Raw genomic sequence first — 25,649 nt, 5'->3', positions numbered from 1 at the left:
GCTTTAGTTTTCTCATCTGGAAAACAGGAAATTTAAACTAGGTGATTTCTAAGGGTGCTTCCGGCTTTAAATTGTCTATTATCTAACATATGTATATATGTGTTTAGGAGGTGTCTTCTGCAGAGGTGTTGGATGCTATTTCCACCACCTGACTTGGCACCAGCCAAGAGATCAGTGCCTGGAAAATTGAAGAAAATGGAAAGACATCTTGTAGATATCTCTTTGACCGCCATCATCCAGCCCTTTCTACTTGTGGCAGCTCACACTTTCTGACGATTTGAAATAGATGATTGTGATTAGAGCATAATTAAAGCCAATTGAAACTTAGTTTACTTTCTTCCAAAAGGCTCTCATCCAGTCATGATGAAAACACACTAGTCTTCAGAGAGAACTGAGGATGTAAGTCTAAATCCAATGCTCCTGCAAAAAATGTAGACAAGACCCTCTTTGCACACCTTTGGGTCCTGCCCATCATTTTAAGTCTTCATAAGTCCTGAAGTTAGAAGTTATATTTTACAAACATACCTCACATTTACTTACATTTCACAGAGAGCGAGGCAATTGATCCCTACAATGCCCAGTGTATTTTTAATCCAGTCACTTAATCGCTCTCACCTTTCATCTCCTTACCTGTGAGTTGGGGCCATGGAAGTCAGAGACAGCCCATGGGGACATGCTTTGTAAAGTGTTACACAAGCTTTGGGGAGTGATTTTAAAGCTGATTTCACAGCCAGATCCCAGAGATGGTGCCTGAAAGTTGCACTGTTTTCCTACAGAACATCAGTCAATTACTTCACATGTTTCTTAGCTTAAAACGATAATTTCTCTTCAGTGCAAATTGTTGTCCTTATTACAAGGAAGAAACAGAAAACATTTCTTAGAGAAAAACTCATCCTAAAAGTGATGAACTGACCACATAGAAACCCAGAAAGGCTCACAAGAAATAATGCATTTCTCATCAATTTGGCTATTAAAAAATAAATTTTGTCCAGAGGAGGGGACAGAAAAAGGTTTTTCCATTCTTTTATGAGGAAGCCTCCATTTCATGCTACTGTGGTTGAAGAACAAGGTTTTCTCTCAAGATGAATGTTAAATTCTCTTCTAAAATATTTATTTTAATAATCAACTTTAGGAGCAGTCCACAGCATGTATAAGAACAATAAGCTCTTTCTACCTTTGTAGTGTGATTCCAACTTTCCTGTCCTGTTTGAGCCACTGTATTTCTGAGAAGTGACCCCATTCCCTTTGGACCAGTCCCCAGTCTCCTCAGCACCTACATTTTCAGCAGGCAAGTCTTAGTGTGTCTCCTGCTTTATGTGAATACACCTCCCCTCAACCATGCCCATCCCCTCCTCCTTTTGACCAAGGAAGATTTGGGGACCATAGCTGTGCTTCCCATGTCACAGTACGATTGCTCCCCCTTAGTGCTGCTTTTCCTCAGAGTTGTCCTGACACAACGCCTGGCAGGTTGGGGAAAATGCTTGTGACAAGTGGCCATGTACCTTTCAGGACTTTGATGGTGGGTGGCAGGGAATCTATGCAGAGAAATGAAATGGTGCCGCCTTTTCCCAGAGTGTACACCTAGTTGTTCCGAGGAGCCAGGAAGGACTGTGGCTTCGCTAAGCGTTTTCTGCCCTGGCTTTATCAAATGTTGTCTCTTCCTACAGTAATCCCGGGGACTCTTTTCATCCCAGGGTTTTATTCCAAATGGAATGTTAAGAGGGTTCAGATGTGGAGAGACAGGTCAGGGCGGTGGGGGTAGGGAGAGGTGTGAGCTTGTCCAGATCTGTGGCTTTGCCAGAACTGTTTTTAAGTTGACACAGGGCTAAATAAAAAGCCCCCTGGCTTTGATCTCAGGGACTTCCTGGGTAGACTGTCTGATTAGATAAAGATCACGTCTCCAGCCCCACCCCCGTCATCTTTTAGGCAGTAATCTAAAGTCTGCAGCCATTCCTTGTCCTAGGCTCCTGTCTCTTTCTCAAAGTATGTCTCTCTCTGTCTCAGTGGGTTCCTTCCTGGGTCTTGGGTTTTTCTTTCTGTTTGAGCAGGAAAAGGAGGCTGAGAAAATAGAGCACTTCTTCTCCTTTAATTCTTCTTAAGTTGTCTAGAAACAAAGCAAAAGCTTTGTTCGAGAGCCTCATATGGACCTCGTCTGGTCCTGGGCATCAAAGGGAATTGATCTCTGTGTGCAACATGGTCAGCTGCTGGTATGCTATGGAGAGAGTGAGTTGGCAGGTGGAGGGTTTGGAGAGAGAAATACCATCAGTCCCTGCACTGGGTTCATCAGCCAAGACAGCAGGCTGTGAGGGGTGTGGAGGAGAGTGTCTTCTCTGTGACTCTTTAACCTAGAGCTGGTCACCCAGGAGATGCAACAGAAACCATCTTCGATGATGATGAAGTAAATTGCTCTTAGGAGTCGGGCAATTTTAAGAAATGCTTGAACCTAAAAGCTACCAGGTTGAAAATCTTCTAGGCTGGATCACAGCTTTTTAGCTTTGCTCAGAGGAGAATCTCTTTATGACATTAAAAAATGAGACTTTACACAAGAGGATTTACACTTTTAATATTTTATTTTACTTAACCATCTGTGCTGATCATTGTTTTAAGTGACACACACACACACACACACTCACATTTTACATAATATAAATATTAGCTCATTAAACCTTCATGACAACCCGATGAGCATTTGCTGTTAGCATTTGCCAACAGTTCCATTTGCTAATCATATTTGATAAACTAGGAAACTAAGGCACAGAGAAGTTAAATATCTTACTCAAAGTCACACAGCTAGTGGGGCAGCAGATTAAGGATTCAAACTCAGGCAGTCAGGTCCAAGAATCTGACTCTGCTGCCTGCCCACACCCCCCTACCCCCCAACACACACACACTTAGAAATTCACTAAGAAAACACACATGGATAAAAAAGTTATGAATTTATGAATTCAAGAATATTTAAAAATATTTACATACACATGAAAAATAGTCACATTTTTATGTGGGAGGCAGTTGAATGTAGCGATTTATTCATCAGCTTCACAAACATTTCTTTGAGAGCCAACCAGTCCCTGGGCTCGGTGTTGGGGTTTGAATGGTGACTGGAAGGTGGTAGGTCCCTGTGTTTAACTTAGGCTTCAAGACACCAGGTCTGGGCCAAGAGACAAGCATCACGTTTATGCTGCAACATTACTGAAGGCTTTAGGTGCTGTGGGGCCAGGGTTCTGGAACTTCCTGGAACAGAGCATTTCTCTCCTTGGATCCAAGCAGCCATCATCACTTCCCCAGAGAGAAGCCCAGCTCCCGGCGGTGTGCTGCAGACGGACCCTTTACCTACAATTGTCACCTTCAGGGTTCATATGGTTAATGCCCCTGTGGCAGAAACTGCTAATTTTCTCTTCAGCATCTTCTTTATTCATCATAGAATCCCTATGCGTTAGCTGGGGCACATGGCTGCCACACATGAAGATGGTATTTATTCCCCATCATCTCTTGCAACTAGGTGTGGCTGGATGACTAAGTTCTGGTCAATGGGATGCAAAGAGAAATGGTGTCTGCAACTTCTGGGAAGTCCTGTTTTACTTCTTCCTATTTTTTGCTGGCAGGAATATGGACGTGATGGCTGGAGCTTGGGACGTCATCTTAGACCATGAAGTGAGACTGCTGGCATAGAAATGTAAAACAGTGAGATTGAGGGATCCTGGACCCCATACCTACCTGGGACTATTTTCCTCCCGATGTATTTTTCACAGGAGAGGAATAAAATTCTATCTTATTTAAGCCATGGTTACCTTGTTTCTCTCTAACCTAATGCAGCTAAACCTAATCCTAAATGATATAGCATCCCTCTTCATTAACATGTGATGTGGTTTTATTCATTTGAATCTTTCTAAAGCTACGTAGTATCTGTCCAATATGCTTTCATTCTGTTTAAATTAACAGAGTTAAGTTCTCGTTTTCAGCCTTGAGCCCCGACTGGTACCATCTGTCTCTAAGTTCTGCCTTAGGGTTTGCAAACACAGGATGATGCCAATGATTTTAGGGTTAAAACACCTCCTTAAACACAAAGCCAGTGTACCACACACAACTCTGCTAGTGAAGTCTGAACTCTCTTGGGAATTTGGAAAGTCGTTTTGCTCTATCATCCTTTCCAAGGATTTGTCTTCGCTCCTAGAAAAAAGACAACTTTGTTTTCAAGGGCCCCTGAGCCCCTCAGCAGTGGTGTTGAGTGAGTGGGGTGAGGGCTCTCACTGCAGGGCCGGATTAGTGGGGCTAGTGGTCCAAGTACGGGTCACTTCCCACGGGAAAGGGAGCCCCGGGCTCTTTCCCTGCAGCGCCACCTACTGCTACCCCACCAGCCTCTGACTTTGGGGACTTGGGTCACCTCTTCACAGCAGGCTGGGCAGATTTTCTAGCCCCCAATCCTTAGGTGGGGTTTTTAGAACAGCCAGTGCTTTCACTGGAAGAGCCCTGAACCATCTCCATGTGAACGATGCTGGTGAGAGAGCCCCTTCCTCTAAGCCGACTCCAGCCAGGCCCGTGCCAGGCCCCCTGCTGGGGCCACAGGCCAGGGGGCCACAGGCCTTGATGCCCTTGTGGGCCTCTCCCACATCTCTGTGTGTGTGTGTGTGTGTGTGTGTGTGTGTGTGTGCACGCACACGTGCACGTGTGTGGCGGGGAGGAGGTTAACTTGTGGTGATCAGTTTCCTGTAGGTAACACTTAACCCCTTCATATCTTCAGGCACTATAGCACGCTTAGAACTCTGAAAACCAGCCCTCTTTTTTTTTTTTTTTTTGACAAATAGATGAGCTAGAATGTGGGATGTTATTTTCAAGGCATGTTTCAACTATTTTTCCCTTTAGTTCTCGCTTCTCTACTCTGTGCCTTGTCCATTTCTCCTCTCCCACTCTCCGAGGGACTATTCCCTGTTAGGATAGTGAGGTTCAGTCCTCAGCCCTTGGCCTCTGGAAGACGCAGACATGATGTGGATGGGCAGTGCCTGGTATTCCTATAACTTCCAGTTTCTGACTAGAAGCAGAAACACCTGCCGTGTGGGGCTCATGTCTGGTTCACCCAGCAGAATGCAGAAGGTGCCCATAGTCTAGTTCTTACCCTGTTTGCCTTTCTGCAGTTTGATTTTCAGGGGAGCAGCCTGTGGGAGAAATCTGTGGGCAGACTTGAGTGCTGAGGCCACGGTGACCTGTGGGATGGGCGGCAGGAAGGCCCATTGGGGCCAGGGGCCTCTGCTTGAACTTGGAAGGTGCTCGAATGAGAATCAAACCTCATTGGCTCACACTCCAGCCAGAGGTTGGTTTGGTGCAGGCAGGATGGGGCAGAGATACCATCTCCAAGTCTGAAGCCCAAATGGTGAGAAGAAAGATGGATTTGGAGCCACACACCCAGGTTTAAATATGGATCTACGCGTGAGATGGAGGGCGCATCTCTCCAGGGCCCTCAGGGTCCTCACCTGTGACATTTGTAAAAGGTGATGGAGGTGATTTCCCACTCCGGTATCCAACACGAAAGAAATGCTCAGTAACCGGGCGTTTCAGGCTCAGGTGGGAGCCCTTGGCTCCAGAGCTGGCGATTTTATCGTCTCCAGGCTCCTCCTGGAGCAGGACAGCAGGGGGAGTGGAAAAGGGGGCTCAACAAGGTGGGACAAGCTCGAGGCCTCCGTCCAGAAAATGCTGGATTTGGGACCAGGTTCCCAGTCCAGGGTTCTGTTTACCCCAGAACGTGCGTGTGAGAGAGGAAGGGAGAAGTCGGCAGAGGAAGGAAAGTGGGAGCAGGTGAATGCAGCGTCCCAGCCTCAGCATCATTGCCGTCAACCCGCACAGCTGGCCATCTCCTGCTACGTGTGTGCACCCACAGATGCCAAGGGGTGTTAGAGTCACAAACATGTGGGAAGTCTTCTAAACTCACCACTTCATTTAGTTTTCCTTCTCAGTTTTTTGCTCCTCTTTAGTAATTAGTTTTTTTTAATTTTTGAATTTTATTTCATTTATTTTTTTATACAGCTGGTTCTTATTAGTTATCCATTTTATACATATTAGTGTATATATGTCAATACCAATGTCCCAATTCATCACACCACCACCACCACCCCACCACTTTCCCCCCTTGGGGTCCATACGTTTGATCTCTACTTCGGTGTCTCAGTTTCTGCCCTGCAAACCAGTTCATCTGTATCATTTTTCTAGGTTCCACATATATGCATTAGTATACGATATTTGATTTTCTCTTTCTGACTTACTTCACTCTGTATGACAGTCTCTAGATCCATCCGCGTCTCTACAAATGACCCAATTTCGTTCCTTTTTATGGCTGAGTAATATTCCATTGTATATATGTACCACATCTTCTTTATCCATTCATCTGTCAATGGGCATTTAGGTTGCTTCCATGACTTGACTATTGTATATAGTGCTGAAATGAACATTGGGGTGCATGTGTCTTTTTGAATTATGGTTTTCTCTGGGTATATGGCCAGTAGTGGGATGGCTGGGTCATATGGTAATTCTATTTTTAGTATTTTAAGGAACCTCCATACTGTTCTCCATAGTGGCTGTATCAATTTACATTCCCACCAACAGTGCAAGAGGGTTCCCTTTTCTCCACACCCTCTCCAGCATTTGTTGTTTGTAGATTTTCTGATGATGCCCATTCTAACTGGTGTGAGGTGATACCTCATTGTAGTTTTGATTTGCATTTCTCTAATAATTAGTGATGTTGAGCAGCTTTTCATGTGCTTCTTGGCCGTCTGTATGTCTTCTTTGGAGAAATGTCTATTTAGGTCTTCTGCCCATTTTTGGATTGGGTTGTTTGTTTTTTGAATATTGAGCTGCATGAACTGTTTATATATTTTAGAGATTAATCCTTTGTCCATTGATTCGTTTGCAAATATTTTCTCCCATTCTGAGGGTTGTCTTTTCGTCCTGTTTGTAGTTTCCTTTGCTGTGCAAAAAATTTTAAGTTTCATTAGGTCCCATTTGTTTATTTTTGTTTTTATTTCCATTACTCTAGGAGGTGGATCAAAAAAGATCTTGCTGTGATTTATGTCAAAGAGTGTTCTTCCTATGTTTTCCTCTAAGAGTTTTATAGTGTCCGGTCTTACATTTAGGTCTTTAATCCATTTGGAGTTTATTTTTGTGTATGGTGTTAGGGAGGGCTCTAATTTCATTCTTTTACATGTAGCTGTCCAGTTTTCCCAGCACCACTTATTGAAGAGACTGTCTTTTCTCCATTGTATATCCTTGCCTCCTTTGTCATAGATTAGTTGACCATAGGTGCGTGGGTTTATCTCTGGGCTTTCTATCTTGTTCCATTGATCTATATTTCTGTTTTTGTGCCAGTTCCATATTTTCTTGATTACTGTAGCTTTATAGTATAGTCTGAAGTCAGGGAGTCTGATTCCTCCAGCTCCGTTTTTTTCACTCAAGACCGCCTTGGCTGTTCGGGGTCTTTTGTGTCTCCATACAAATTTTAAGATTTTTTTGTTCTAGTTCTGTAAAAAATGCCATTGGTAATTTGATACGGATTGCATTGAATCTGTAGATTGCTTTGGGTAGTATAGTCATTTTCACAATATTGATTTTTCCAATCGAAGTACATGGTATATCTTTCCATCTGTTTATGTCATCTTTAATTTCTTTCATGAGTGTCTTATAGCTTTCTGCATACAGGTCTTTTGTCTCCCTAGGTAGGTTTATTTCTAGGTATTTTATTGTTTTTGTTGCAATGGTAAATGAGAGTGTTTCCTTCATTTCTCTTTCACATTTTTCATCATTAGTGCATAAGAATGCAAGAGATTTCTGCGCATTAATTTTGTATCCTGCAACTTTACCAAATTCATTGCTTAGCTCTAGCAGTTTTCTGGTGGCATCTTTAGGATTCTCTATGTATAGTATCATGTCATCTGCAAACAGTGACAGTTTTACTTCTTCTTTCCAATTTGTATTCCTTTTATTTCTTTTTCTTCTCTGATTGCCGTGGCTAGGACTTCCAACACTAAGTTGGATAATAGTGGCAAGAGTGGACATCCTTGTCTTGTTCCTGATCTTAGAGGAAATGCTTTCAGTTTTTCACCATTGAGAATGATGTTTGCTGTTGGTTTGTCGTATATGGCCTTTATTATGTTGAGGTAGGTTCCCTCTATACCCACTTTCTGAAGAGTTTTTATCATAAATCAGTGTTGAATTTTGTCAAAAGCTTTCTCTTCATCTCTTTTGATGATCATATGGTTTTTCTTCTTCAATTTGTTAATATGGTGTATCACATTGATTGATTTGCATATAATGAAGAATCCTTCCATTCCTGGGATAAATCCCACTTGATCATGGTGTATGATCCTTTTAATGTGTTGCTGGATTCTGTTTGCTAGTATTTTGTTGAGGATTTTTCCATCTATATTCATCAGTGATATTGGTTTGTAATTTTCTTTTTTTTGTAGTATCTTTGTCTGATTTTGGTGTCAGGGTGATGGTGGCCTCATAGAATGAGTTTGGGAGTGTGCTTTCCTCTGCAATTTTTGGAAGAGTTTGAGAAGGATGGGTGTTAGCTCTTCTCTAAATGTTTGGTAGAATTTACCTGTGAAACCATCTGGTCCTGGACTTTTGTTTGCTGGAACATTTTAAATCACAGTTTCAATTTCATTATTTGTGATTGGTCTGTTCATATTTTCTCTTTCTTCCTGGTTCAGTCTTGGAAGGTCATACCTTTCTAAGAATTTGTCCATTTCTTCCAGGTTGTCCATTTTATTGGCACAGAATTGCTTGTAGTAGCCTCTTATGCTTTGTATTTCTGCGGTGTCCATTGTAACTTCTGTTTCATTTCTAATTTTATTGATATGAGTCCTCTCCCTCTTTTTCTTGATGAGGCTGGCTAAAGGTTTATCAATTTTGTTTGTCTTCTCAGGGAAGCAGGTTTTAGTTTTATTGATCTTTACAATTGTTTTCTTTGTTTGTATTTCATTTATTTCTGCTCTGATCTTTATGATTTCTTTCCTTCTGCTAACTTTGGGTTTTGTTTGTTCTTCTTTCTCTAGTTCCTTTAGGTGTAAGGTTAGATTGTTTACTTGAGATTTTTCTTGTTTATTTAGGTAGGCTTGTATAGCTATAAACTTCCCTCTTAGAACTGCTTTTGCTGCATCCCATAGGTTTTGGGTCGTCGTGTTTTCATTGTCATTTGTCTGTAGGTATTTTTTTATTTCCTCTTTGATTTCTTCAGTGATCTCTTGGTTATTTAGTAACGTATTGTTTAGCCTCCATGTGTTTGTCTTTTTTACGTTTTTTTCCCTGTAATTCATTTCTAATCTCATAGCGTTGTGGTCAGAAAAGATGTTTGATATGATTTCAATTTTCTTAAATTTACTGAGGCTTGATTTGTGACCCAATATGTGATCTATCCTGGAGAATGTTCCATGAGCACTCGAGAAGAAAGTGTAATGTGCTGTTTTTGGATGGAATGTCCTATATATATCAATTAAATCTATCTGGTCTATTGTGTCATTTAAAGCTTCTGTTTCCTTATTTATTTTCATTTTGGATGATCTGTCCATTGGTGTAAGTGAGGTGTTAAAGTCCCCCACTATTATTGTGTTACTGTCGATTTCCTCTTTTATAGCTCTTAGCAGTTGCCTTATGTATTGAGGTGCTCCTATGTTGGGTGCATATATATTTATAATTGTTATATCTTCTTCTTGGATTGATCCCTTGATCATTATGTAGTGTCCTTCCTTGTCTCTTGTAACATTCTTTACTTTAAAGCCTATTTTATCTGATATTTGTATTGCTACTCCAGCTTTCTTTTGATTTCCGTTTGCATGGAATATCTTTTTCCATCCCCTCACTTTCAGTCTGTATGTGTCCCTAGGTCTGAAGTGGGTCACTTTTAGACAGCATTTATATGGGTCTTGTTTTTGTATCCATTCAGCAAGCCTGTGTCTTTTGGTTGGAGCATTTAATGCATGCACATTTAAGGTAATTATCGATATGTATGTTCCTATTACCATTTTCTTAATTGTTTTGGGTTTGTTTTTGTAGGTCCTTTTCTTCTCTTGTGTTTCCCACTTAGAGAAGTTCCTTTAGCATTTGTTGGAGAGCTGGTTTGGTGGTGCTGAATTCTCTTAGCTTTTGTTTGTCTGTAAAGCTTTTGATTTCTCCATCGAATCTGAATGAGATCCTTGCCGGTTAGAGTAATCTTGGTTGTAGGTTCTTCCCTGTCATCATTTTAAATATGTCATGCCACTCCCTTCTGGCTTGTAGCCTTCTGCTGAGAAATCAGCTGTTAACCTTATGGGAGTTTCCTTGTATGTTATTTGTTGTTTTTCCCTTGCTGCTTTCAATAAATTTCCTTTGTCTTTAATTTTTGCCATTTTGATTACTATGTGCCTTGGTATGTTTCTCCTTTGGTTTATCCTATATGGGACTCTCTGCGCTTCCTGGACTTGGGTAGCTATTTCCTTTCCCATGTTAGCGAAGTTTTCAACTATAATCTCTTCAAATATTTTCTCAGGTACTTTCTCTCTCTCTTCTCCTTCTGGGACTCCTATAATGCAAATGTTGCTGTGTTTAATGTTGTCCCAGAGGTGTCTTAGGCTGTCTTCATTTCTTTTCATTCTTTTTTCTTTATTCTGTTCCGCAGCAGTGAATTCCACCATTCTGTCTTCCAGGTCACTTATCCGTTCTTCTGCTTCAGTTATTCTGCTATTGATTCCTTCTAGTGTATTTTTCATTTCAGTTATTGTTCATCTCTGTTTGTTTGTTCTTTAATTCTTCCAGGTCTTTGTTAAACATCTCTTGCATCTTCTCGATCTTTGCCTCCATTCTTTTTCCGAGGTCCTGGATCATCTTCACTATCATTATTCTGAATTCTTTTTCTGGAAGGTTGCCTCTCTCCACTTCATTTATTTGTTTTTCTGGGGTTTTATCTTGTTCTTTCATCTGGTACATAGCCCTCTGCCTTTTCATCTTGTCTATCTTTCTGTGAATGTGTTTTTTGTTCCACAGGCTGCAGGATTGTAGTTCTTCTTGCTTCTGCTGTCTGCCCTCTGGTGGATGAGGCTATCTAAGAGGCTTGTGCAAGTTTCCTGATGGGAGGGACTGGTGGTGGGTATAGCTGACTGTTGCTCTGGTGGGCAGAGCTCAGTAAAACTTTAATCCACTTGTCTGCTGATGGGTGGGGCTGGGTTCCCTCCCTGTTGGTTGTTTGGCCTGAGGTGACCCAACACTGGAGTCTACCTGTGCTCTTTGGTGGGGCTAATGGCGGACTCTGGGAAGGCTCACACCAAGGAGTACTTCCTAGAACTTTTGCTGCCAGTGTCCTTGTCCTCACCGTGAGACACAGCCACCCCCTGCCTCTGCAGGAGACCTCCCAACACTAGCAGGTAGGTCTGGTTCAGTCTCCTATGGCGTCACTTCTCCTTCCCCCGGGTCCCGATGCACACACTACTTTGTGTGTGTCCTGCAGGAGTGGAGTGTCTGTTTCCCCCAGTCCTGTTGAAGTCCTGCAATCAAATCCCGCTAGCCTTCAAAGTCTGATTTGTCTAGGAATTCCTCCTCCTGTTGCCAGACACCCAGGCTGGGAAGCCTGATGTGGGGCTCAGAACCTTCACTCCAGTGGGTGGACTTCTGTGGTATAAGTGTTGTCCAGTTTGTGAGTCACCCACACAGCAGTTATGGCATTTGATTTTATTGTGATTGTGCCCCCCCCCCATCGTCTCATTGTGGCTTCTCCTTTGTCTTTGCATGTGGGGTATCTCTTTTGGTGAGTTCCAGTGTCTTCCTGTCGATGATCATTCAGCAGTTAGTTGTGATTCCAGTGCTCTCACAAGAGGGAGTGAAAGTACGTCCTTCTACTCCACCATCTTGAACCAATCTCAGTAATTAGTTTTAAATATGTCACATATACAGAAAATAATGTAACAGTTGTACTTTACCCAATACTCAGATTTAACCAGTATTAACACTTTTCCATATGTACATATACATGTTTTAGGTTATATATATGGTTTTATATTAGGTTTCTTTTTTAAAAAAGAAATAAAATATTATCTGTAAAGTTTCTCTCCTTCCCCACCCACTCACTGTCAGCCATCCCCAGAGGTAACTGTTATCTTGAGGTTGGTTGTTAGTCCTCCCATGCATAATTAAAACTTTAATTCCCTGTGTCAGTGTCCAGTCATAATACAGTATTGTTTTGTGAATTTTTAAATGATTGAAGACTGTATAATACTTTCATATCCATTTGCAATTTGCTTTTATACACATTATATTTTTATGACACATCTGTGAGCCTATGCTTGGCTCTAGATCATTTAATAGCTGGATGGTATTCTATCCTATGAATGTAACATGGTGTATTTGTTCATTCCTCTGTTGGTGAACAATTTTACTTATTTCTAATTTTTTAAAAAAAATTTATTATTTTTTTTTGGTTGTGTTGGGTCTTCATTGCTGTGCGAGGGCTTTCGCTAGTTGTGGCGAGTGGGGGCTACTCTTCATTGCAGTGCCTGGGCTTCTCATTGGTGTGGCTTCTCTTGTTGTGGAGCATGGGATCTAGGCACGTGGGCTTCAGTAGTTGTGGCATGCACGCTCGGTAGTTGTGGTTCCTGGGCTCTAGATTGTAGGCTCAGTAGTTGTGGCACACGGGCTTAGTTGCACCACAGCATGTGGGATCTTCCCGGACCAGGGCTCGAACCCATGTCCCCTGCATTGGCAGGCGGATTCTTAACCACTCTGCCACCAGGGAAGTCCCTCTTATTTTTGATAATAGAAAAAATACCCTCAGGAGGGAAATTAGTAAATTTTGCTACATTTCAGCTTCAACTCTACTAGGTATAGTCAAATTATTCTCCAGTTTACATCACCACAAGCAGAGGTGATAAAGAGTTTCTGTTTTCACACCCTCTTGCCAACACTTGGTATTATCAGACTTGTTTTCCTAAATAAAATGTGGCAACTCTGGCTTGTTAGTTACAATCACCGTGGTTAATCATGTCCTCATCTGTCCCCATAGCACCTATCGCAATGTATTATAGTCATCTGAGTTAGTCACCCCCACGGGACAGGGTTCCTGTCTGTCTTTTTTTTTGTATATCCAGTAGGTACCCAGCAGGTGAATGGTGACTGGCACACACTTACTTAGTGTTCAGTACACATGTGTTGACTTAAATATGAGAATAAAGAGATCAAAGAACAGAACAGTCAGGGAAGACTTAGTGAAAGGGGTAGAACCAATATTGGTCCAAGAACCAGAACCTTCAAACACTCCTGGATAGAGTGTCAACCAATGTAACCACTTTGGAAAACCCTGGGGCAGTATCTGCTAGATTGTGCATGTCCTCTGACCTACCAATTTCACTTCCAATAGAAACGTTGTGTGTGTGAGCCCCAAAGACACACCCTGGAGTGTTCATAGCAGCACTATTTGTAAGAGCTCCAAACCAGCAACCACCCACATGCCCACCCATGGTAGAACGGTTAAATAGACATGTGCCATACTTGGCAGCGATGGGCATGCAAGACCTATAGCTGCAAGGAGCAACGTGGGAAAATCTCACAATACGAGGTGGAGCAAAAGGTGACAGATCTCAAGAAGCATATGCTGTGTGATTCCACTGACTTGAAGTTCAAAATCAGGCAAAACTAATCTAGTGCAGAAGTTGTGATACTGATTACTTTTGGTGGGAAGTGGGTACTGACTGGAAGTGGACAGAGTGCTGGTAATATTTTATTTATTTATTTTATATTGGGGTAAAATTTACATACGATGAAATTCAGTTTTCTTAAGTGCACAATTCAGTGAGCTTTGACAAATGCATACAGTGGTGTAGCCACCACCATAGACAACACTTAGAACATTTCTATCATCCCCGAAAGCCTCTCATGAGCCTTATGCTCCATTTCTTGACCTTTGTCACAGTGTTGGTTACATGTGGTTGTTCACTTTGTGAAAATTCACTGAGCCGTGCACTTATGATATGTGTGCATTTTTTTCTGAATGCATGCTTTATTGTAATAGTGTTCGAAGAGCATCTTTAACAAAAGATTGGCTACAAAAATGGCAGTTGGCTGCAAGGTGGCCTACTGGGTGGCAGAGGGGATGGGAGAGGAGCAGTCAGGAAGGTGACTGGGCTGTGCAGTGTAGAAAAAGCAGTGAAAGGGAAACAGTGCATCTGCAGTTTTATCACAAGCTTTAGCTTCTTACCTTTGCTGCTGGTGAGTGGTGAACCAGCCTTTATATTTCTAGCACTGGATCACTTCCCTCCTCCTTTTTTTTTTTTTTCTCTTTATAATATCCTGTAATAGTAGGAGGGAGAACTCAACAGTGGCTCAGAGGCAGGCTTCTTCCTGACTCAGAGGAGTCCCCAGGAAAGGGGACCTGAAATGTTCCTCTCAGAAAGTTCTACCCTCCACAGCCAATCAGCATAGGACACCTTGCTCTCTTTTGACTGGAGGAATCCTGGTCATGTGACTTTAAGTCATGAGGTCTTTGGAAATCTCTTCCTGGTCTTGTCTGGGCAGGACCCAGCCATCCCTGAGGGGAGATTGGAAGGCTCTGTGGGGTCAGGAGCATCAATGGCGTGGGTCTCTCCAATCCCCTGTTTGTGAAGATCCCACCTCAGTTACGTTAATAACAGGGACAGTGAGTTATTTTAGAGGTTCCAAACAGACTTTCATCCTGGGAGATCCTGGGTTTTTCTTTTCTTTTTTTTTCTCTTGCCTTTCTCCTTTTCCATTTGTTCAGCTCTCCAAAGATTAAAAAAAGAAAAAAAAAAAAAACCCAACCCCCCAAACAAACCAAAAACACAGCCAAGCAGGGTCTAAAAGGGGTTACAGCTAACCAAATAGAAACTCCCTGGCTAATGGTGTAAAATTTTAAAATGGTGCTTTTCAAGATCTGCTACCATTCCCGGTCACTAAAGAATTAAAAGTTTACTTCACTTAGACTGTTCTCTTCCATAGCAAATAAACCTAACATTTAGCCATGACCTTTGTGAAAAAATAACTTAGGAACTTGCATGGAAAAGAGAATTCCTCTTTCTTTTTTAAAAGTCAGCCTTGAAATTTTTATATCCTTTGAGTCATATTCTTGAAGCAATTGGCTGATTAGTTCAAGAAATGTTACCTTCCCAATTCAAACATGACATTTTGAAAATCATCCATGAATTACATGCCTCGGGAATGAAAGGCTTTTCTGTGCCATTTAAAAGTTGTTTTTTTTTTTTTTCATTTTAAGGGCAATCATGAATATCTATAAGGGCACATTTATGACTCCCAGAACAGATAGAAAATTAGCAAAGTCATAAAATTTTTACCCAGCTTTGCTATTGCAGCTGTATCTCAATCCAGTCTCCCACCAATTCCCCTGCCACTAAAATGGTTAAAGATGATGTTATTTTTGCCATTACAGGCAAAGCACTGGTCTTTGTATGTTGGCTTTCTAAATCTCTACATGAAGGTCTGGAAAAAAAAGGATCTGTTCTTCTGGTTCAACAAAACGTTGCTGGTTCCATAAATTTGTTCCTGACAAGTCTTACCTTCTGGTCCCGGAAAATGCCCCTCTTCTTCTAATCTCATAGAGTAAACCAATGTTAAACCTCAGAAAATCAACTGGCTGTAAGCTTTCTGCCTTCATTTACACTACTGTATTCAGGATCTGTAGACATGGATGTATGTTTCTGTATATACCCACCCAGTAATTACTGAGGCAAGCCTTTAATTTGTCTGAAACCGTGCAGGCATAATGGTGACAACCCACACATTTTTCCATTGGAAATTGTAAATGGATGACAAAGAAAGAACCCAGGCCACCCCCACCCCCCGTCCCTTCCTGGGAAGCTTTTTCATGACTCTTTGTCCATCAGGCCAGAATCAACTCAATGCTCATGGGCTGTTGATCACTGTCGCTCAGGTAATTAGAACAGTGAGACTCAAAGTGTGGTCCTTAGAGCAGAACTGGTCTTTAGTCAGCAAGGAGATGAAGTCAAAAATTAAGAAAAGACGTTCAGAAATGTTTAGAGGTATTTGGTGGAATCCTTTTCTGCCTGTTGAACCTAATCATAAAAACTGGGGGTTTATCTTCATTTTGTAAAAACTAAATGGAATTGAAATCTAATAGAGTTTCTATCTCTGGCCAGACTGAGAGTGAATTTTCTTTTTTGGAAGAGCTGTCAGCAACACAAAACCTCGTCTCACATGAGCTCGATGGCAATAATATTATTATACACTTATATTTGAATAACGAACTTATATTTGAATATTAAAGCACGAAATGATGTCTTGGTTTGGGACCACTCAGAAGCAGATCCAGAGAGAAGGATCTGGGCAAGTAGATTATTTGGGAGACAATTCCAGTGAGCGACAGTAGGGGAGTGGGGAGGAAAGACAGGGAAGGGAAGGAGGCCAGTAATTGGCGTGTTAGCAAGCAGGTCCCCACCGAGGGTGGCAGGACCTCAGTCTCACTGGGAACTCGGGAATGGTATAAAACACGCTTCAGAATTGCCCCACTCGAGGGATGAGAGAGATGGGGTATTCATCCACCAAGGTCCTGTTAAGCCTCCTAGGAGGCACTGTTTACTCCCTGGCACTTCAGCCCCATCTGTGAGAGCTGCGTGGCCCCTGGTTAGAGAAAACCATCAGGGAAGGACTTGCAGGAGCTGCCAGTTGAAAGTTGAGCCAGTCTAAATGAGATGAGAAGGATCGCTCCCTTTGATCACTAACTTTGGGCCCATCCAGAACCCCTTTCACTAGCTTTCTCTCTTGCCTTGTGTAATTAATTAGTTGGTGGTCTACCTATGTGGCAGAGACTGATCGGGTGCTCACACAGCCGATCTCTGCTTCCTGGGCCCCCAACTGGACTCCATTTCCCAGTCTCCCTTGTAGAAGAGTGTGGCATGAAACAGCTGTACTTCCCTGGGCCACCTATATAAGTCATTGCCCATATTCTCCCTGCTCTTTACTCCTTAAGCCTCCTGGAATAGAGATGACCCGCAGGGCACCCTAGAAAGTCAAGCCTTGAAGATGGAAAGTTTGGGTCCTTGGGTAATCACTTAGAGGAGAGCCACTTGACCAGAAACATACCTTTAGAGGTTTTTGTGTTAAGCCATTGTGATTTTGAGGCTTATCTATTACAGCATCTAGCATTACTTTAAATGATGCAACATACACGTGTGATCAAATAATTTATTTTTCTTGATATCACTTACCATTATTTCAGATTATGTACTTATTTATTTATCAGCCGTCTCCCCTCCACCAGGAAAACTTGGATTTGTACACTGCTGTATCTCTGGCATCTAGAACAATGCCTGGCAACTAGTATACGCTCAATAAATATTTCTCCAATGACTCAACACCGACGCACATGGTACATGACAGGCCCTATGCTAGGAACTTCATATCTCTTATTTTATTTTCTGAACAACTGTATGGGGAAACTGGAATATACACAGGCTGATTAACTTATCCAGTGGTACCCAGCAGGCAACTGAGGGAGCCAGGATTGGAATCTAGGCAGTCTGACTCAACCCGCAAATTCTTCCGCCCTCTGTACCTTGCCTGATGACATCTGCCAGGTACAGAGCAAGGGGCTGGGGGTGTAGAAAGCATGAGACATGGCACCTGCCCTTCAGGTCGACCCAACAGGCGACAGTTGGCGTGGGGCTTGAGTGCAGCAGGGAAAACAGACCAGTCTCATTCTTATCCATGGAGCAGGCTATCTTCTAGAAAGTTAGGCTCTGCTACTCAGCTAACCTGAACAAGGGCTCAGATACAGGATTCAAATCCTCTTATGGAATACGAGAGAACTGAGCAGACTATATAGAGCTAAAGCCAGATCCACTTTCACCAACGCGAGACACGTAAAGGGTGGTGCAGGGACATTTGGTGGATTTGAACAATTGGAGCAAAGGCAGAGTGAGTCGGAGGCAAAATCCTGATCCTGTGTGTTGGGAAGAGTTAGGAAGAGAGTTGAGTAGAGGGTAAGGTTAAGAACACGGTCTTCAACCAGCTTTGCCATGTACAGAGCCTTATGACTTGGGCAGGTTAGAAGACCTTGTTGGGCTTCTTTTGCCTTATCTGTAAAATGGATGTAACTTGCTTGCCTCCCATGGTAAAGTGATTAGCACAGAGGCACAAAGTGTGTGCTCAGGAAGGGTGGCTGGTATCGTACCTACTCTTTGATCCTTGCTCCCGGGTCTTAGGGTGGGGAAATCTATCCCCTGGCCACTGAGCTACAAAGATGGAAAGGCTTGGAGACTAATCATGGTGGATAATAATTGAATGGGGTGAGGAGGATGCCCAGCTCTTCTGGGGCCCTGCCCTCATCCTTCCCATGTGCAGCCACTAGAGGGCCTTGGCTTCTCTGTCTGCCACTATTGGCTTGCTCAGACATGGCACCTGAGAGGCCCAGTGGGTCACTAGAAAAAGGGATCTCTTTCCAAGGAGCAGCAAAGGAGCACAGCATTCGATGAGAGGCATCTGTAGAGCAGTTGCTGAGGGGTCCTATAAACTGGTGCTGCAGGTGAAGGGGGCAGACAGCCTACTCTGCGGTGGGCAAAGTTGGCCCTTGCTCTCATGATCCCCTTTCCATGAAGGAATTACCCAGGGTTACCCTGGGGCTGGCTTGGGGCCCTATAGTAAATGAGATACATCTGCATAGAGGCAGGTTATAGTTCAGCAAATTTCCGGAGGGGTGGCACCATCTGGATGATGGATGGGAAGCTAGCGGTGTTCTCAGTAGGCCAAGAGCCCAGGAGCCCTCCCCAGCTCCCAATTCACCCCACCTTCCAACTCTCAGTTAGTTATGTCAGGAAGGTCTTAAATAAAGAGGCAAATAGCCCATTGGAAACATGGCTCATATCAGTCATTCTCACTGTATTAGGAAACAGCTTTAATTTTCCATGCTAAATCCTTAACAAAAACACCTTAGACACAACTCCGTAACTTGCCATTCTTGTCCCTCTGGCTCATCAGTGTAAACATCCCAGTTTTTGGAAAACACCAAGCTCTTGCGTAGTTCCTTGCCTTTGCCCATACTGTTTTCTTACTCCAAATGCATCTACTTGCCCTCCCTCTTCTCTGCTCTATGAAATACCACTCCTCCATTAGGTCTAGCAGGTACTTCCCTGATTCCTGCCTCTATTTTCCCAGAGTACTTTCCACTTACCCTTTATAGAACACTTATCAGAGGGGGTTATTGCTGTACGTTTTTGTCTCTCCTGCTCACTAAAATGAGCTTCTCATGTGATTCATCTCCAGCTCTGCTTGAATACCTGTCCTGACAGGGTACTCACCATCCCAAAGGCAATGCATTCCATTGCAACCAATTCTCTTGGCAAAAATGGTTTTCCTATTATTAGGAACCAAATCTGCTTCCCTGATACACGGACCTACTGATTTTCTCCTTACCAGTTCAGTTGCCTAAACTTCCTTCAGGTGTGAATAAGGATTCTCATTCCATTATTAGAAATAGGTCTTAAATATAAATATCCTGAGAGTGAGCAATACATGGATAACTCATTCTAAAGTGTAAATGACTGATAAGAGCTTTTCCATTAAAATAAGATTTTATTATGAGAACCTAAGGGTAGGCTGATATAGTAGATAGAGCACTGGACTAGGAAATGAATGATAGATCCAATGTGATCTATTTTTTTCTGAGCTTTGGTTTCCTCATCTGGAAATGGAATAGTTTGCACAATGAGGAGTTCTACTTATTACTGTAATTGCAGAATTTTGTCTGGAAGCAGTCCCACTCACCTGGGCTGTCTTAAGCCTTTGCTCTGGCTTGGATTTCTTAGCTCTTTCTTAGCTCTGGGTGGGCAAAAAGTTGCATGTGTATCAATGAGCTCTAGCCTCCTGGGGGCAGGGTTGATATTCTTGGTGCCAAAGATGCTATGACTTATACCACCCACCATCACATCAATCAATGAGCCTTTTATTCTACCTGGTTTGAACCTTCCTCTCCCCTGCCTTGAAGCCCTGCTTTACCAGGGCTATTTATGGAATTCGTATCATAAATATTTGCAGGTAACACATTTACTGTAGGTAACACATTTTATTATGATTTTATTATGTAATCTCTTTTCCTGGAGTTTTGCAAGTAAAGATTGCATAAGAACCAACTTTTTATTTGTCCTAAGTTCCACCCTACAGAACCAGGCCATATTACAATTGCTTGATGCACAAGACTCAGTGACTCAATAAATACTTTACAAAAATAATGTATTTTTTTTCTTTCTTAAAACATAAAAAAATTAGGTTTTCCTAGACTTGACTTCCTCTCCTTGTTTTTATATTTATTTACTGAGACTATATTGTGGAGAAAAAAATTGTTAAGCTGGTATTAAAATAAAATAGATGAAATGAAGTTCATGATTTCTCCCCATTTGTTTTGCATTTTTTCTTTGGAAAAGTGCTACTCCTTGTTTTTATGTCTGACCTTCCTGTAGCCTTCTGAACCTATTAAAGCATGAGCAGAAATTCTATTCTGGGGTCTTTTAGTAGAATCATAGCATTGTGTTAATATTGGCCTTTGTTTTAAAGTCCATTTAAAACCAGGCCTCAGATTTTCTCCTAAAATACCCGTTTGCCCCCCACTCCCTACCCAGGCTGAGGCAAGGGCATTTTGGAAGCTGAGACTTCATCAAGGTACCTCACTGGCTAACTAACACTTGGTTTCAGGTGGGTGTTTCCTTGTTTTGATGTCTTTCTGTTGAATTCTTTATTTTTAAAGAAGTCATTACTACAAAATTCCCTTTCTCTTCCATCTCCCTAAGCCCCTTTCTGAACTCTCACGGAAGTGATTAAATAGTTTCACGATGACAACTCCAGAGAAAAGGTGACGTATAAGTCACATTCATATTAAATAAGTTATATATAAAAACTGCTTATCACGTTTACAACTTTGTTCTCTTTGCCCCTTTGCTTCTCTCGGAAACGCTGGATCCGGGGTGTGAGTTGAATCCCACCTGCTATGACCTCCAGGTTCTTCTTCCAGCTTCTTTCTCCCCATCCTCCTGAGGACATCCCCCCTAGGAAGAGTTCCAAGGAAGCCGTTGGCATTGAAGAGGCAACGGTGGCTTCAGATGGCAGTCACAAGGGCCTGGCGCACACCCCTAGTGTAACTTATGACAAATACTCACGTGGTATGTGTACATATACATGTATGCGGGTAAGAGGGACTCTGTGCCAGGTGGCGGATCAGTGCAGTGTGTTTGTGTCATGAACAACAGAGGTGGTGTCTCTTTAATACTCTCTGGCCTCTTGAAACTGCTTGATATAATCTTCGTCCGAGGGGCTCTCTGTGCACTTCTGTCCGTTGTTGGGAGGCCGGGCCTCATTATACCTGCTCCAGTCGCCCTTGCAGATAATCCAGGGCAGGATGTCCACTTTGTAGTGGAGCTCCGCTGAGAACTCAGTGCTGATGAGATTGGGCGTCCCCGCCCCTTTGCCCCTGGTGATGAGCTGCATGTTGTCGCCATAGCAACAGTGCTGGGCGGCCAGTGTGGTGCTCTCCAGGGACAGCATGGAGCGAATGCAGTACCGGGCCGTGGGCTTGTAGATCTCCAGCTTCTCCTTGGGCCCGCTGGCATCCTTCCAGCGGAAGTCCTTGCGCTTGATGCGGTCGAAGATGTCGGCCGTGCTGTAGGCCACCTCGGTGGGGTAGGAGCAGGGGCAGCTGGGCAGGTCGTTGATCACCTTGTGCATGTACTTCTTTAGGAACTCGCTCTTGCAGCTCATCCAGCGCTCACAGCTGTCCGTGTCTGAAACGGGCCAGAGAAACCCTCTGATTGCATGCAAAACCGGCTGCCTTTAAACGACTTGACGACTTTAAAGTCAACCTCTGCCTTCCCTGACTGGCAGCCCCTGGAACCCCCCAGGCCATGGGTGAACACGATCATGGCCCTTGAACTTGGGAACTTTGTTCTCGGCCCCACCAACTCCTTAATTTATATTATGAAAACTTTTCACGTACATAGAAAAGTGGAGAGAATATACGTATACAATGACTACCCAGATGCCATCACCTAGACTTAATCATCACTGTATTTCCCTCATTAAAATTTTTTTGTGGAAAGATATGATATTATTACCTCTAAGTTTTAGTAGGCGTCTACAAAAAAAAAGAGGATAATTAAACCATATTTTCCATGTTTTCCTAGATAACCGTAACCCCATTTTCACCCATAACAAAACGAACAATAATTCAGAGGGCCATTTTGAATCTCCTCTCTAAATAAGCGATGAGTGGCAGAAAATGCCTCAAAGGGATATTTGTAGGACTAAGTTTTATTTCTGCCACTCACTGACTGTTTTAAACTAGGCTAGTGGCCTAACCTCTTAACCTTAGGCAGGAAAGAGTTAACAACCGTTACATGCAAATCCCTATGATAAGAGGTCTCAAAGAGGAAGAGGCTGGTGGTCCCTGCTTTTAGGGAATTTAATATTTAGGCCAGGGGACACTGACCTGTAGACTTTGAGCCAGAACCTGCCCCAAGAGGTGTGTAGTGTTTGGCCTTACAGTATTAAAAAATATTGAATTAATTGCCAACGTTTAAGAATTATGTGATTCCACTTATTAATGTAGGTTCCTGGTTTCATTTGAAAAACCCAAAGATAGGTTGACATCAGTCCTGCATTGCCTTGTGAACAGGTAACCAGTGACCACTTCTTGGTCAAGACAGGAGGCCCCCAGTTCCCCACAGTCCCTACCTGATCCCGTCACTCATGGGTGTTCGCTCTTGGTCCCTTAGTTATGAGAGTTCAGGACCTCTGGTTTAGTGAATGTCTCAGTTTGTGTTTTCCCAGACCCTGAGACAAAGATGCCAGTGAAAATGGTTCTTTGGGAAGTGATTCTGGGAAACAACAGCAGGGAGCAGGGAGGTGGGACAGGGAAGGGAGGGTGGCAATATGGGATGTGGATCAAACAAGTAACCACTGTAGAAACTGCAGCATCTTCCCCTTGGACCTGGGAAACCCATCCAGTGACAGGGTGGAACTTTACCCAAGCCCCGTGATTCTGGGAAACAGCCAAGGTTAAGACTTTCCCTCACCCTTGCGCATTCTGGAAAACCACTTACTGTAAGAACCCTCTTCCCCGCAGGACTTGATAAGACTCACAGCTGCCGCCTTGTTTACCTATGACAAAACCAGACACAGACCCTCCAGATTCCCTTTCTTGGTCTCATAAATGATTAGCTAAACTGCTCATTCCCAATCAGAACAAAACGCATCCCAATTAAACTTTAGTTAATATTCTCCCCTTCTTTCAGGCCCCTGAACTTTTTTTTTTTAAAACTTTTTATTTTATACTGGAGTAGAGCCAATTAACAATGTTGTGATAGTTTCAGGTGCACAGCAAAGGGACTCAGCCATACATATACATGTATCCATTCTCCCCCAGACTCCCCTCCCATCCAGCCTGCCACATAACATTGAGCAGAGTTCCCTGTGCTATACAGTAGGTCCTTGCTGGTTGCCCTTTTTAAATATAGCAGTGTGTACATGTCAACCCCAAGCTCCCTAACTAGCCCTTTCCTCCACCCTTCCGCCCCTGTAACCATAAGTTCATTCTGTAAAAGTCTGTGAGTCCGTTTCTGTTTTGTAAATACGTTCATTTGTATCATTTCTTTTTTAGATTCCGCATGTAAGCGATATCATATTATATTTCTCATGCCCCTGAACTTTGACCTACCCTCTGCCTGGGCCAGCATATAGCCTCTCCTTAGGGGTCCCTACCGAAAATAGGCTGGTCTCAAGGCAGAACATTCTCTGATGCCCTATCTGATCTCACCAGCCTTCCATCCCACTGCCTCACGTGGGGTTCTTCTAGCCTTATTTACTCCTGTGTAAAAGAAAATCCTTTTGCCTAACCCTTGAGATGCTTGCAGGCCTATAGACACAGTGTTTTCTCTATTGCAAATAGGCCCTTTCCCTTTTGCAATAATCCTTTGAATACAGTCTTTGAAGAGAGATGTTTTATTTTATTTGGCAGGGATCTGGGTATTATCCACCAGTTCCCATCAATCACTGATAGGGGGTTGCTCCTGGACTTCTGGATGACCATGGATTCATGGGCTGGTGGCTCTGGGGGCCAGAGCATGCCGTCAGGCAAAGAACCACAGGGGCTGCTGGGGTGTAGGGACGTGGTGTGGGCAGTGGCAGGTTTCCCATCGCGTGTGGCTCAGGAAGTTGCAGCGGGTAAGATGAGCCATATCTAAGGCCGCCCGCCATGGTGGAATGTGGGGTGGGTTAAGGGGGCCAAAGCAAAAAGTCCCACCGGTGCTAAAAAGTGTCATTTCTATCAGTGCTAGTCAGGGGGTGCTTCAAGGAGTGTGTGACACCGGGCTGGCCCTGGGGCTCTTCAGGGCTGCATGGTGGCCACAAGTGTCCTGCTCAGAGCTCCGGCAAGGAAGCCTGCTGGGGGCACTTTGCTGCCTGGTGGCCTCCAGCTGTAGCCGCTGTGGATCTGCCGTGGTTTTCACATCCACGTTGTGCTCCCCCAGGGCTGCTCTCGGTCGATGACTGAGCCTGGCGCGGGTGCTGCCCAACAGGGGACCCCGTTGTCAGGCAGCCTTTGCTGGGGGTCCCCGTTGGCATGGCCAAGACTTCCTCAAGCTGCTCTGAGGCCCTTGCTTCCCAGTCCTCCTTCCTTCCCTCCCTCCCTTTGCAGGGGTCAGGCCTGCATCTTGGTCTGAAAGCCTTCCCTGCCTACTCCTGCTGCTTCCCCTCTATCCTTCCTGGGCGCTTCCCCAGTGACTCTCTTGAATGTCCAATCTCACCTCAGAAGGCTGGAACTGACTCAGACTACATACAAGAGCAGAGATGGGGCCGGGCGAGGGGAGGGCCATCCAGGTTGGTATTAAGTGTGCAAACCACAGTTAAGCAGAAGAAGTCTGGGGGCAGGGTGCATGTTCAGTTTCCCTGGAGCAGAGGCTATACGGAAGGAAGTTTGCTAGTGTCAGGTCATGGGGTCTTCAGTGTGGTTTAGGCTCGTTTCAGAGGGCACTAGGGAACCACTGAAGGTTTCTGAGTGACGGTGAGCTCTTCACTGAGCTATGCAGTAGAAAGATTCAGTGCTGATGCCAGTTGTAAGAGCCCAGGTGAGATACTCTGGGAGGGAACAGCGGGTGGGATCAAGAGTAGTCGGGGAGGTAGGGCTGCCAGGCCTTGGTGGGCTTGGGGGGAAGGGAGGAAGGTATCAGAAGTGACTCTCCAGCTCTGACCCAGGTGCCTGGGAGGCTGGTGGTGTCATGAGTGAAAATCACACGGTCGGGCTTGGGGGGCAGCCTGCAGGGGTGCTCAGGTTTCTCTTGAGGGATATGAGAAAGAGAGAGCTGGGGCACCTCCCAGGAGCTCGGAAAGGCCTGGCCTAAGCTGAAACGCCAGACTGCCTGGGATCGAATCCCAACTCAAGTATTTAGTGGCTCTGTGACCCTGAGCAAGGTATTCTACCTCGCTGTGCTTCAGTTTTCTCATCTCTAAACTGGGTATAAAAATTGCACCGATCTCAAAAAGTGCAATGAGGATTAAACCAGAGGGAAAGCGGGGAGTACACAGAACAGGGCTGAGGATGCTGCCTGCGGGGATGGGCTGAATGCTATGATTCCGCCCCTGAGAGCCCCTGACTGAGCAGTTGCACAGAGATT

At 43.8% G+C, this 25,649-nt stretch overlaps 2 protein-coding genes across 5 annotated transcripts in view; one reads left to right on the top strand and one right to left on the bottom strand.

The window, feature by feature from the left end:
• The window catches only part of TASP1 (taspase 1), a 385,678-nt gene that overhangs the window by 309,315 nt on the left and 50,714 nt on the right, over nt 1–25,649 (top strand). The window contains exon 13 of one of the 4 annotated variants that reach the window (XM_082428629.1): nt 3,603–4,615. The exons of 2 other annotated variants lie outside the window; for them this stretch is intronic. In XM_082428629.1, coding sequence (XP_082284755.1) covers nt 3,603–3,669 — 67 coding nt within the window. In that variant the 3' untranslated portion in view covers nt 3,670–4,615. Of the gene's footprint in view, nt 1–3,602; nt 4,616–25,649 lie in introns of those variants that run through there. One more of the 4 variants, XM_082428635.1, reaches the window with a different exon arrangement.
• ISM1 (isthmin 1) overlaps nt 17,168–25,649 on the bottom strand; it is an 81,315-nt gene continuing 72,833 nt past the window's right edge. The window contains exon 6 of the mRNA XM_082428618.1: nt 17,168–21,764. Within this exon, the coding sequence (XP_082284744.1) occupies nt 21,247–21,764 (518 nt within the window). The 3' untranslated portion in view covers nt 17,168–21,246. The remainder of the gene's footprint in view (nt 21,765–25,649) is intronic.

This window comes from Balaenoptera physalus (genome assembly GCF_965194825.1).
Source record: "Balaenoptera physalus genome assembly, chromosome: 16".
Taxonomy (NCBI): Eukaryota; Metazoa; Chordata; class Mammalia; order Artiodactyla; family Balaenopteridae; genus Balaenoptera; species Balaenoptera physalus.
This window is presented reverse-complemented; position numbering and strand designations above follow the sequence as displayed.